Source organism: Lygodium microphyllum, chromosome 22 (genome assembly GCF_053477565.2).
Source record: "Lygodium microphyllum isolate KBCC chromosome 22, Lygodium_microphyllum_v1.1.10, whole genome shotgun sequence".
NCBI classification, from domain to species: Eukaryota; Viridiplantae; Streptophyta; class Polypodiopsida; order Schizaeales; family Lygodiaceae; genus Lygodium; species Lygodium microphyllum.
In genome coordinates, this window is record NC_141156.1 from 122,877,090 (window position 1) to 122,891,123 (window position 14,034).

At 39.8% G+C, this 14,034-nt stretch overlaps 1 protein-coding gene across 1 annotated transcript; it reads right to left on the bottom strand.

The window, feature by feature from the left end:
- Window positions 1-1,464: 1,464 nt before the first annotated feature.
- On the bottom strand, window positions 1,465-8,499 carry LOC148017573 (putative alkaline/neutral invertase F). Its single transcript, XM_087663445.1, has 4 exons — window positions 7,198-8,499; window positions 5,794-6,225; window positions 5,073-5,631; window positions 1,465-1,998 (listed from the first exon to the last, which is right to left on the bottom strand). Exons 1-4 carry the CDS (start codon window positions 7,615-7,617, stop codon window positions 1,709-1,711), a joined length of 1,701 nt encoding a protein of 566 aa, XP_087519571.1. The 5' UTR covers window positions 7,618-8,499; the 3' UTR covers window positions 1,465-1,708.
- Window positions 8,500-14,034: the final 5,535 nt, after the last annotated feature.

Genomic DNA, 14,034 nt, shown 5'->3' on the forward strand with positions numbered 1-14,034 from the left:
TGCTTAAGAATGTGGGATGATAAAAAATAAATATATACCCCTCACACTTCAAAAACAACCCTCTATTTCTTGAATATTAAACTTCTCATTGTGTCGCGTAGGCTTGGAAGCCTTCTTATTAGTTCGGGATTCCCAAGGCAAAGCTCTAAATAATATATAACAGATAGAATAGATAGAAGATATTTCACTTCCTAATCTGATAATCTATATACACAAGCATGGCTAGTGACTAGAGACAATAGTATATAAGTTCTAAAGGCTGGCATGCTTCTGTTCTAGTGGCTACATGTCAGTGTACAAGTTGCATGAATGATTAAAAGGCTTAGCAACAGCCTTTACAACTTTGGTATCTGCTTTCTTATCTTCTGAGACTACCTTTAGTCATACATCAAAATGAGTATGCCAGTAGCAAATTTGTATCATTTACTTTTCAAGTACAAATTCAATTTTGCATTGTACAGATCAAATCTTGGGAAATGATTAGCCATCAGAGACATTGACTGCTGGAAAGTGCTACAGTCGTCCTTAAAAGTGCCCCCAAAACCATATCTTTTGCAAGTATTATATGATGGATTGCAGGTCTTTTGTAGCCAATTGTATCGGCCGCCATTACAATTGTTATAAAGCCACCAGGAATTGCAACAAAAGCTCAGTCAAAACTCAAACCAACATATTTGGTAACATATTGATTCAGTTTTTGGGGCTATATTACTTGCTTGAAACACAAAGGATAATGAACCAAGGCAAATGTGCCACACGACGCTGGTCAAAATTAGTTGTACACTAGCCTGTCACATGCGTGTAAGCACAAGTTTTAGAGAAACTTGAACTAGTTTTTTGAAAAAGAATGCATTTCTCAAGTACCACCAGTCTGGACCAAGACTTGGATAGAGATCGGAACAATTAAAAAGAATTGAAATCACGGTAAAATCTAACTTCTTGAGAAGCATGCAGCCATTGGCTAACAAGCACTAGTTAAATCGGAATTCTGACAAATTTCCAGTTGTACCTTCTGATATTTCATGTTTTGAAAACCAGATTCGAAACCTCAGGCATTCTCCAACAGATAGAGATATTGAGGCACCTACAAGGCTAGGGTTAAACTGGTAGGTCTGACAATAATTGACAACACTGGAGATCATAGTACAGAACAATGAGCATTCCATCCCCTCCAAACCATAGAAACACCAGCCCATACAGGTGATTGGCTTCATTCTTACAAAAGTAAATATAACGCAAGTCAAAGCTACCACCTCAAAAATACAGATACTTGAACCAGTGGCAACTTGGATGATTGACTACACCCAATAAAATTAAGTGTAAACTTGCTCACCTAGAAACCAAATCAAGCAAACTGAAAACAGCAGCTCCCATGACAAACTTTTGATATTACTTCACATCCACTGTGACGTGTTATTCTCTTTATGCAAAAATAGTAAGAGATGGAAACAGATGCACACTATACATAGACAAGCCAATGGCACTGAAAGTATAAAATCTAAGCATAGAACGATTCTACATGCCAACTTTCTGGCAGAATCCCAGAGGATTAGTGGCAGAGAGCAAATGCCTCTGTGGAAGATATTACTACTGGAGCAGAAAGTCAGTAAACTACAAAAAACAAAGAGGTAAGAAAGGTCAGAGAATCCTTGTGATTCGTGCATCAAACTTCTGATTCCTGTGTTGCAACAATGCCCAGCATGCTCCATTAGAATGATGCAGAGCGAGTGAGAGTGGGTTTCATTTTTTTGTCCTCTTCCAGAGCAATCATACCCAGATGAGATGGATCTTCAAGCATCATCTTTGCAACAAGATATCCGGCAACTGACCATGTCTGCAACTTCCTAGCTTGCTTTCCTATGTAACGCCCTAGCTTGCCATCATAATACTCGGGCCAATGATCTTTGGACAGCCTCTGTTCAGCAAGCTCAATTGCCTTTCTGGCCATTTGTGGTCTTCCTGTCTTGATACAGGCTGCTGTAAACAGCCAAAGCAGAACTGCAACAATACACAACAATGGATAATTCAGACAATCACCAAACATTTCAGCACACCAAGACAAATCTGACCACTAAAACTTTATCCATAATATCATGAGAATCTCAAGTTTGAAGACTCTCTTTGAGTCTCTTTGAAGGTACATGAAAAACTTATTGGCAGAAAAGAATCACTTCGGATTTTAATCCATTGAGCAGATCCTGTGTGAAAGAGACATATAAAGTAGCAGGTAAGAGATGAATGAACTGTTTTCTGACCAAATATTTTTGCACCACCAAGGGTTGCCACAAACAATGCACTCATAACCCAGTACAAGAGGCGGATCTTATATCACACACCTGTTCAAAGTTAATCAACTAAAACACATGGGTATTCAGTAAGGGTCTGCTGTAATAATCAAGGTTAAATGCACCTTAGGAACTACATGGGAGTGAAAATGGATAAAACTTAAAAGAGTAACAGGATACTAGAGATGTTAGTACTGAACTTTCAAACTCAATGCAGCAGTAACTACTGTGTAGGCTAATGTTTGATACATGGATGAAGGGATTACAATACATCACTTCTAACCCTCATTTTAGAGGGCTGACTAGACTTATAGCACCTGTGTTGCATCCTACTGTTTGTTACTGCCAAACGTCCCCTTCTGTTGTTTAAGTCCAACTAGTATGATGTGTCGAACATCATGTTTAGAGTTTTTGTTGTCTCACTGTACCTTAGACACAACAGAAGTGTACCGGCCGAAAGTGAATGATTAAAAATAACAGATTAAGAGGTTCTAGGAATGTCCTTGACGCAAATACTGAAACATTTGAGCCTAACTCAAGAGGCCTAGTAGACTTGAGTCAAAGGCTTGAAGGGGTTACATAATGCAAGACTTTTTTACACTTACAGAACTCACCTTGTTTGATGTTTGTTTGAAGCTTCTCTTTGCTCTGCAGCAATAATTACTTCAAATAGGTTGGTTTGTCCAACGTTCATCTGTCAATCTCTCTAACAATATTCATTGTGAAGCTTGAGCTCCAACGTGGCATCAAAGCTTTGGTTTCAAGATCCTTCCATTCTCTCATTGTATATGGACGTTTTTATTTGCTATTGCAACCAGAGGATATACCCTTGACAATGCAGCCCTGCAGTAACATTCTCAAGCTGAGGCCATCCTGCAGGCAGTGCAGAAAGAGAGCTTTCTGGCAAAGCTGGAACAGGACCTATAGCAGAGCTGCTGAAAGAGAATAGCAAAGCCAAGTTTCCCACTGAAAGAAGTTGCCTTTGTTTCATGATAAGCACCAGCAATTGAATGATCTAGTCATGTACTCCATGAGTGGATAAGCAAATCCTCTGGATCACGAGTGGTTATACATCTTATTTTCCAATTTTAAAGTACACTTCTTCAGAGCACTAGGCAAGTACCGTATGTGCACTGATTGCACTTTGTTCGGGACTGCTATACTTAAAGCAAAGGAGGGCTGGGAGCTTTCATGTCCGTGCAGGCCATATGTGGCAAGCATCAGATGTACATTCAAAAAGCAAATTGCTCTTATACCATCTGGAGTTGTGGTTAAAAGTGCATTGCGTGCAGCAAAAAGCAGCTGACCAAGCTCATACAAGGGTTAGGGCTGCTGAAGAATTGTGCAACTCGTTAATAAGCTGGCTGTTGGGGCTGTGATCAAGGTAAAGCTACTGGTGCAACCACAACTAACTAGCAAACTCGGTAGTCACAAGATCAAATGGCACAAGCATGAGCTGACCACTCAAAACAGACATACTATCAAGGCATTGGTAGAGATGCAACAAAAGGCCACTGTAGAGAGACTGATATGTAACATTAAGGTCACACAACCGCTAGAGCAGCATCTCGGCAACAGGCAATGTGTTCAATGACAAAACAGGGTTTTTTTTAAATCTCTGATAATTTTCAGCCAAGGTTCCTAGCTCTTTTCTTTTGTGGGTTTTGGGGGAAGGGTTGAGGCAGAATCATCCCATATTCTTCACATGTGGATCATAGCAGCAGCATCCGTGCCACACCAGGCAGACCAAAATAATTTACTGTTACCTCTCCTCAACACACAATACTTCCACACCGACTTCTAGGAGCCCATGTGAAGTGACTTACGTATTGACCCGGTTTTCGAGCACTAAGGCTTGAAAGTCAGGAGTGGCAGCAGGCTAAGGAGTTTACTCATGATGCTATCAACAATGATATGAAGCAAGTCTTCACTCTCACATGAGATAAGAGACACCAGTTTTGCAGAGGCCCTAATGACAGCTGAACCCTCCTTACCTATCACAGCCGTCTGGAACAGTGGGATCTATGTATCCATAGAAATAGCCCCATCTAGCGCAATAGTACTTGAGCCATCTAGCACAATACAGAAATCCAAAGTATAATGACCACAAGCTCTAGACGGGCAATGGACCGTCTTCTCGCTCTCAAATCTACACAGCCAGCACGTATCCAATTTAACCACTACAAAACAGGAAGAATCAAGATGGTCTATGACACCAAAAGCCTACTTACAAGCCATGCTGCACAAGCAACAATATAAGGATGACCAATAGCATGTAAATAGACAAGAGCCAAGGTCAAGATGCACTAGGTAATAAGCAAGCATTTCAATTGCTAGCACACAAGTTAGTGAACTCAGAGTAGGAGAGGCAAGACCAAGAGAGGAACAAAAAGCATTCTACTGAAATCTAAATGACACTCCAATTGCACATACCAGCATGTTTTACATGTTGGAAGTTTTCAACGAGAACTCTTTGATGGGTGCCTCACTATTACAAAGACGTAATAGGAGTTTTGGTGATACACAAGGTTTTTTACATGCAGCCTCAATGCCTGGAATTAAGTAGAACATGCAGATTTCATGGCAAGCAGGCAAAGAGTACAGGTTGCTGAATCTGACATTGGACCAGGCATGCACATGCCAGTACTGAACCTTAATCACCTACTAAGGTTTCATGCAGCTGATTTTCAGCAGCTAACAAGAATATTATAAACGTTCCAGGAAGTCAAAACAAGAATATTATGAACCTGTCAACTTAACTTGCTTATTTTAAGTTCAGTATCTCACCTGGCCAAGACCCTCCATTGTGATAACTCCATCTCGTATTTTTTGGATCACAACCAGTAACAATTCTCCATTCATGATTTTCTAAAGCAGGAAAAGCCACTTTAAGAGGCATCTCTCCAACAAGGTCCTCCCAGCGTTCTTCAAAAAGGTCCATGATTGCAGCCTCTTGCTCTGGTGTTGCCAAAGATGACAATATAGCCACACAATTCCCAACACAGAACCAACGGAAATCCATGCGTGCTGGACTAACATTGCCAATAAAATAACCACCCTTCATGGGCATGAAGTCAAAAACCCAATCTGGAATAGAGTCAGGAATGACATTAAACTTGTTCACAGCAGTGTGTGAGTACTCCTCTGTCTTGTATCTGTATATGTTGTTCAATTGCTCAAAATCGAGCCAGAAATATTCTCGCATGTGAAAACTCAGGGCATGCAAACGCTTGTCTATCCGCTCTATAAACTCCTTGCCGCCTCCCTCAGGTTTGAGGAGAACCCTGGCACACCGAAGAGCCAAAAAAAATAGGGTTTGTATCTCAACTGGATAACCATAGATACCCTGTGTAAAGAGCATATAACCTATATGAGAAACTTATGGTCAAACTTACATTCGAGAAATATAATTCAACCAAAGAAACCTCCTTTATGCTCTCATTACTTGAATTAAAAACGAGCTGTTTTCTTTGTAAACTTCTGGCAGCAATAAAAGCAGGGTGCTTACCATCCTTCGATCAATCATGCAGCATCCATCTGCACAAAGTAAGGTAGGGAATGTGTCGAATCCTTCTGCAAGACACAAGCTTAATATCAAGCGCATCCCACGCTGAAAGTCTGGCATATCTGCAAGAGTGTGGTCACCAGTAGACCTAGTGTAAGCACGGAGGAGAATGATCCACCAAAACCCTGAGTCAACTGGTGCAACTCGCCCAATGGCACTTTCTCCAAAATCAGCAATCATGGTATCAGAATTGCGGTCAGCATTATGAAGGACTTTGAAGCTAGCTGGCATAACACCTGCCCCTAGAGTGAAGTTATCAATCTGTTTGGTCAAGGCCTGAAGTCGGAGGGTTTTGATCAAAAAATTCTTGACAATCTCAGGTTCTCCATTCATAAGGAATGCCAATGCACTAGGGAAAAAATCCCGAACAAACACCTGATGAAATCAAATCAAAATTCCAGTCACATCACCTAAAGGTGCATAACTATGCAATTATTACCATAACCATACTATTGCTCATTATCATAATCACATCTGAGCATTGCAACTATTGAAATTTGTGGAACAACCATATTCTGTGACAACATTCCAATGCTATATCTTGCCACAAATACAATCAAAGCTTGAAATCATGAAAAACATGCATTCCAAAAAGCATTCTATCATTTCGTTGTTCAACACTGTGCCAGAAGGGTACTTTTGATAGCTTCTGTCAATAATTTTACTTCTACAAAGCATCATAAATTTTTGTCCATCATCCACAAATAGGTGTTGAAACAATGAGTGAATAGAATGCATTTAGTTTTCATTTTGGTAAGCGCTCTATCCAATCAGTATTCAATGGCAAAACGGGCACATGTTAATAGGTTTCGTGACCTGTCAATAGTTCCATTTCTACAAAGCATCATAGATTTTGTCGGTCATCCATGAATGCAATGTAGATTGATTAACTTTGAGTGCATTGTTTGCTAACTAGAGTTATAAAACATCCTACTAGGGGTACAATCATTACTACCATATGTCACTTCCATTAGCAAAGCGCATACTCAAAAGGTAAGAACCACATGTGGACCAGTGCTGTGGCTACTGAGGCACTGTGTGAATGCTCGGATAATTAACTGTGCAGATTGAGAGTAGTTGCAACTCGGCATAACCACTCTTGTCAGTTAAACCCCACTGAGTTAGCAATTTTATCTAACATCCATCAAACGCTAAGCTTAGAAACAAAACAAAATATGATCACAGTCTCCAGAACCCCTAAAATCAGCCGCACACCTAAGCAATGCCATTCATAAAACTCAACAGCACGAAATTGTCTCTAACACATCAGGAGTCACAACATCACAGAAAAATTATACATAAAACTATAGCTCACAGATAAATGACACAGGAAATGCTGAAGCTCACCTGATTATAGTTGAGGGAATCCTCAGTTGGGTCCAGTGCGGCAATTGTCCCCACCGGCCTTCCCCGGAAAAAGACAAGGGACCTCCGCAGTGCCTCCCATGCATCGGCAAACATGGGATGAGGCTCGGAGGTGGCTGAATGGCGCGCTGACCTAGGAGTATTGAGAACTGATCTGCTGCTGGGGGGTGACAAAATGCCATCCAAGATATCTGAGCTTCGAACTCGAGAGGACAACCCATTTGCAAGGGCATCACTTAAGCTCTTTTCTTCACAAGATCTTTGGCTGTTGAGGCGCACTGGCCTCGGTCTAACAGCTGGAACATCAAAGCCCCCATTCTCATGGACATGGGATTCAATGTGCTTTGAAGTTGGCTCTACTGGATCGGATGAAGACCTATGATTCGCTAAAGCAGAAGGCATTTTTGCGTTTACAGATACAGAGGGAGAAAAACAATCTAGGCCTCTTTACAGGCACTGAGGAAAAAAATTAATGCTAAAAAGCAAGAAAACTATTTCTTCAAGAGCAAAAGAGCAGAAAGATCATGTCTCTAAAAAATGTACATCAGAAAGAAACTGGTTAGAAACGCTGTCACAAATGCGCATGTACACGACACGATAATGGTAAGCTGTACTGGTGATGAATAGGGATGTGATGCAAACGGATGAGATATTTTAGTGGTAGAGAGAAATCAATGCTGGGATTCAGGCATGCAAGAATGACTGAGAAATGTTCAGACGTGATAGAAGCTGGATGAGTGCAGGCAGCTTAAATACAACACAAGGGGATGGCAGGTATTTGATTCTCCTATCTAACACAGGAGGGAGAAGCTTCACAAAAGAGGTTCCGGTAAGCAGTTGGTTGAGGAAAAGAATGGAGAAGAAAATAGTAACAACAGAGGGAATGCCGACAATGAGGTCCAGAAATCGGGCGAGATTAACCAGAATGGTTGAAGAGAAGACGTATTCAAATTGCGACAAAGCACAGAGAGAGAGAGAGAGAGAGAGAGAGCTTGGGCAAGAGCAAATTAAAATAAGAAAGAAAAAAGGAAAGAAAGGAAGGAGAGAGAGAGAGTGTTTGCGTAATGGGAGGCTGAGAAGCACTGATGAAAGCTGAGAGGGAAAGAACGAAAGCCTGCCTACGATGGTGGCAGGCGTAAAGCCATATGGCTATGGGGACAAAAGAAGGATAGGCTATGGCTCCTTCCCTCTCTCTCTCTCTCTCTCTCTCTCTCTCTGTGTTGTGTCGCTAAATCTGTGTGTTATGGGGTTGTGGTGGGTGCGTGTGTGTGTGTGTGTGTGTGGGGAGGGGGGGGGGGGGGGAGAGGGGCTTGCTCTTCTGCCCCAAATTACCCAAAGGGAAGTTGGGAGAAAGGAAGACGACGCTCCTTCTTCTCTTCTCTCGTCTCTCTCTCCTCTCTGCGTTTTTAAGCCCCACCAAATTCTTTGTGTGCGCAATGTCACCTCTCGCTCTCGCTCTCTCTCTCTCTCTCTCCCCCCTCCCGGGGCACAATTATATTATGTGTTATATTCCATCTCTAGTAAGTAATATCTCCCATTCTAGCATATTTTAAGATATAATTGTTGATATTTTAGAACTATCGTCAAAAATATTTATACCACAGGTGCTGCCCACTCCCCACATACGAGGATCATTAAATGCTCGTGTCCCCATTCTAGTGCTCGGTTGGGCACCAAATCGTGAACAAGCCCCCCCCCCACCCAATCACATGAACACCCCCCACAACCACAAGTGAGCTTTACTCGCGCGAGAAAGACACAGGGATGAAAACTCCTCACGCACAAGTCACACTCCCATGCAACCTTTTTTTTTACAGATCAAACACACTCCCAAATGCCCTTAAGGGAGGGTACCTTGCCTCTAAATATTAGCCAAGAAAGGGGAGGCAGCAACTACACCAGCATATTCTTGTGTGCAAGTAGAATAGCTTGCAAGCCAAAGCTAGGATCCTCCTCCTTAGTGACCCTACCCCTAGAGGAGGACCAACCAAGTGTTCACGTGGGCAAAAGCTCGAACTTTCACGTGTACACTGTGTGAATCGAGTCCAACTAAATGATGTACCCAATGAGACTTGAACCCACAACCTTGCAACTATAAGCCTAAGTACTAATACCTAGTGCGATCACCACTAGAACACTCTCATGCAAGATTGCCATTGCCACAAGGTAAAGCATACATGATGTTATAGGGTAAAGGGGCCAATAAAGTGACAAGGTCAATTTATATTATGCCTGAAGGTATCGAGGCAAGGGCTAGTGTTAGAACACTTCTGCTTGAGCCACACAAAGTATTTGAACAAAAATTTCACCATGTTACAAGAATGGCCCTCACTTGTTACTTTAGCACTTGTGGGTTTTAATAGAGAGCAAATAAAGTGACAAGGTCAATCCATATCATGTTTGAAGGGATTGAGACAAGGGTTGGTGTTGGAACACTTTTGCTTGACCCACACATGTGTGTTTGAACAAATGTTTCACTACATTTCAAGAATTTTAAGGGAATTGGGACAAGGGTTGGTGTTAGAGCACTTATGTTTGAGCTATACACGTGTTTGAACAAATATTTTGCTAGGTATCTCAGTGAATTTTAAGGCAATTTAGTACCATGCATTCAATGTTTTACAGCTCTAAATTCCTCACAAAATCTGGCAAGCAAGGGTGAACTAGGTTTTTTATAGGAGAGAATGTTTTCTGGGCAAATCTTAAGTCTGAAACCTTTTGGTATCTGAGTCGACTATGTAATGATGGTCATTTTAGTCAATGTGAGTTAGATAACTTGGCCAGGTGGCTGAAATACTAACTCAAATTGTGTATATGTGATATTTATATTACAACATATTTTCACATCTAAGAATGGCCCTCTCTTGTTACTTTATTGCTTGTGGTTTCAAAATACACAAATGTTTGTCACAAGCAAATGGATTATTTGTGCACCTTGCCAACATCTTCAAGCACCTCCTCTAACAAAGTATTCTAGTGATTCTTCTCTCTTGCTAGAAAAATCTAAAACTCTACTAGCCTATTTATCCTAAATATTGTTAGCACTGGTAAGGGTTAGCTTCTAGAACTTAGACTTGGGATAGATGCCCTTAACATACTTTCTAAGTTTACACACATCATTGCATAAAGAGGAACAGATGATGTCAAATTGGAAACAAAAGCCAAATATAACGAGATTCAATAATTCAATAGCAAGGTCACTAACAACACGATATTATAGCACATTTGAACCAAGATTCATGTAATGTCAACTTGACAAGTCCACCTTTTTTGGCACATTTTATTAGCCTTCAAATTGACTAAGGTTGGATCTTTTGTACATAACAAGGAGGGTGCTTACTCATACACAATGCAGTGTAAGAGTGGGAGAGGTTGATGCATCAACTATATCTGCTTCGCCTATTCTTTTCTGCAAAATTATGAACATTGGCCTCCTTTTCCATGCTTGCCACCATGTCAACAAAAAGAAAGAGGCACAACAAATACGAAGCACCCTTTACATGGCCTCAACACAAAGGGCAAGATGGGACATGAGGCTTCCACATTAGTAGGCAAACTTGAGCCCATTTCAAAATGTTTATAGTCTATCCCATAGACTCTTCAAAGTGGGACTCGTTGCATGAGATGGTGGGGGTAGGGCTGCAGACTACTCCACTTTCTTTTGGTGCCTTTGTGCCCCCATAGGCATTGGAATTGAGGGTTCTACCACTATTGTAGGAGAGCTAAGCTCATTCATCACTTGATGTAGATGTGGCTTTCTTATAAATGAACTTTGATGAAGTAATTGTGGCTTTCTTCTTAGCTCAGCTTGAAATTTTATGTGTGACCTATAGGCTACAAATCTAACTTGTAATGTTTGCAAAACACATGTGCGATTAGGATGTTAATGGTCAAACATTGTGATGACATTAGCAAGATCAAAAGCATGAATCTTACTAAAGAAGGTTCAAATTCTATTTTGTTGTCACCCCTCCAAATCTCTAAAAATATTTGGGTTAGTTCATGCATGTCAACATGAACTAGCATCCTTTGCATTTTCCTCCAATGAATCATGGTTTCCCAGATAATTCAATTGATTAAAACATTTTAACATCCCACAAATTCCATGGACAATGGCTCTTACTTTTGACCCATAAACATGCATATGGGCTTAAGGCATGCATTAGACATAGTTTGGGGAGCTTCTACTGATTATTTGGCTACTCCAAGGCAACTTGAGAATCATTCTAGATAGTGATTAACGAGGACAGTTCAGAGGTTTGTGAATGACAAACAAACCTAAAAGGCCCCCACTATACCATCAGCACAGTCTAATATCATATGTAGCATATGCTTGCACAACCCAAAAGGACTTTGAGGTGTTCTCATCTAATTGAGTATACTAATAGACTCATGGTATTCGCATCATGAATCACTTTGAGGTTCATGAATGACAAACAAATGTAAAAGGCCCCCATTGTACCATCAAAAACATGGTTTAATATCGTATGCAACTTATGGTTGCACAACCCAAAAGGGCTTGTCCAATTGAGTATACCGAGAGACTCATGGTATTCACATAATGAATCTGTCCATTTCTAGAAACCAATCGATTTTTGTGGTGCTCATGATGCTCACTGCAATAGGATAAAGTAAGTTAAGAAATAAAATGGTAATTAAAAAATAGAAAATCCTCTAATCATAAAATGTAGTTATTACTTATAACCAAGAGTAGACAATATAAATAGTTCAAAATTCTCTTCATGTTACTTTCAACTTTGACCTTCCTTTACTTCTTGAAATCCATAAAGAAGTGCCTAAAGTAAAAGTAATGTCGTGCAAAGAGAGGGAGCAAGGAAGAGATGGGGAAGTAAGGAGCAAAAGTGGATGTCGTAGTAGTTTTGAATGTTTCATTCTTTTCAATGAGTTCAAACACTTAGGTCCCAAAAACATTTGGTACTTCTATGTTAAGGGAGAACATGTTGATGTGTTAGCCTCAAATGTCATCAATCACACTTTAATTTGGTAACTGTGTATCACACTCGTATGGGAACCACTTGCCTAGTAAGGAAGCAAACTTTGCCACATGCCTCTACTCATATCGCAACATCACCCCTAACATTGTCTCACTTTTTACCATGCACCTAAGTACAAAGGTTGTCCTAAGAAACATTGTGTTGGAAAGGTTAGGCTTGTCCTCCCGAACATGCGATCCATTTCCTTCGAAGAACTACTTGTATTGGAAGGGTTGCTTTTGTCATTAAAAAAGGAATTTCTTTGAAGTGATCTCTATTGTTAGTGTAATAACAATTAGAGCAAGCTTGTTTAGCTTGAGTTAATAATCCTAATAACCTTTTGTAAGATTAACATGCTATAGAAAGTCTAAGCTCATAGCTACACTTTGCAAAGCTCTACTTCTTGGTTTTGATAGAGCACCATTCTCCGCTTTTATTGTTGATTTTAGACAAATGTAATCATCAATTTGTTTAATCGCGACAATGTAGTTCATGATTTCCTTTCTCATTCTTACTTGAGAGCTTTCTAGTTGAGCATGCAAATGTGAAATTTTCCATGGTTGACTTATGTGACCTCAAAAAAGACCTAAAGGTATAATCACATGTGTCGAGTCTCCAAAAGCAAGGAAGGCCTAATTGTGCTTCGATAAGCAACTTTATGTCATGGGCATTTTTGACCAGTCTTCCTTGTTAATCCTATTAGATTGAAAAATGAAATGGATGTCACTTTAGCTTTTCCTTATCCCCAAAAGTTCCTCATTAAGAACTTGTGGCTATTTTTGCAATCATGAAGATGAGAATGCCTCACATAAAGCTTCATAATACGTCTTCAACATCGTCATCAGTAGGAATTTTACCAATCTCCCGTCCTTTAAAGAATCTTAAGATTTGATCTCTTTCATTTTCTTCATGTATTCTATTGATCTACTTGATAAGATTCCACTATTTAAAAACCATGTTGTGGCTCTTTGGGAAAGCATGTGACATTATACTTTACAATACTTGTTTTTGTATGTAAAGTTATTTATTTTATATATTGCTTTGAGGTACAATGTGTAAATTTGAAATTAAAAAATGAGAGGTCATAAGTGTTATTTGTGTGCTATTGATGTCGATTGCTTTTAGAAACTATAAAAATCCACATATTCTAACATTGTATTTGCTTGCACTACTTATAAATCATTTAATTATTTATGAAAATGTAAAAGGATCCATTTTGTATATGATTGTAAAGTTTTCTAATGGAGTGATAAAATGCATAACCTCAACACACGTTTTGTTTTAGACCTTCCAAATGCACACTATTTCACACATTAAAGAGCATGATATAAGTTGACCTAGAAGCTCATGGACATGAAATAACAAACTATGAATGCATACAATTTGATTGTACAAGGTACAATTTGATTATACAAGGTACAAAGTGTGGGAGTTAGGAAAACTACGGTTATGAAAATGTGTATGTGAGTTCCTATACTCAAGGATACAAGGCAATAGAAGGTACTGCGGAAGAAAGAGCTAGCAAGGAACCTAAGGGCATGTTAAAATGTTATGTGTAGGCAAGATTTGTGTGTTGAATGTGTGTGGTAATCATTGATGTGACTTAGAGAGTCACAAGGAAAGAAAGGTAGCTTCAATTGTGCTATAAATGAAAGGAGCCTTGCATGATATGCCTCAACTTGAGCTTGGGAATTTGACATATTATGCTATCAACAAATTCTTGTAAAAATGTACACAAATCGCCTAATTATGATATTGTAACATCCAAGTTGATTGTTTCTTGGTAAAGTGGAATGGTTGATTTGAAGACAAAGAAGTGAGATTG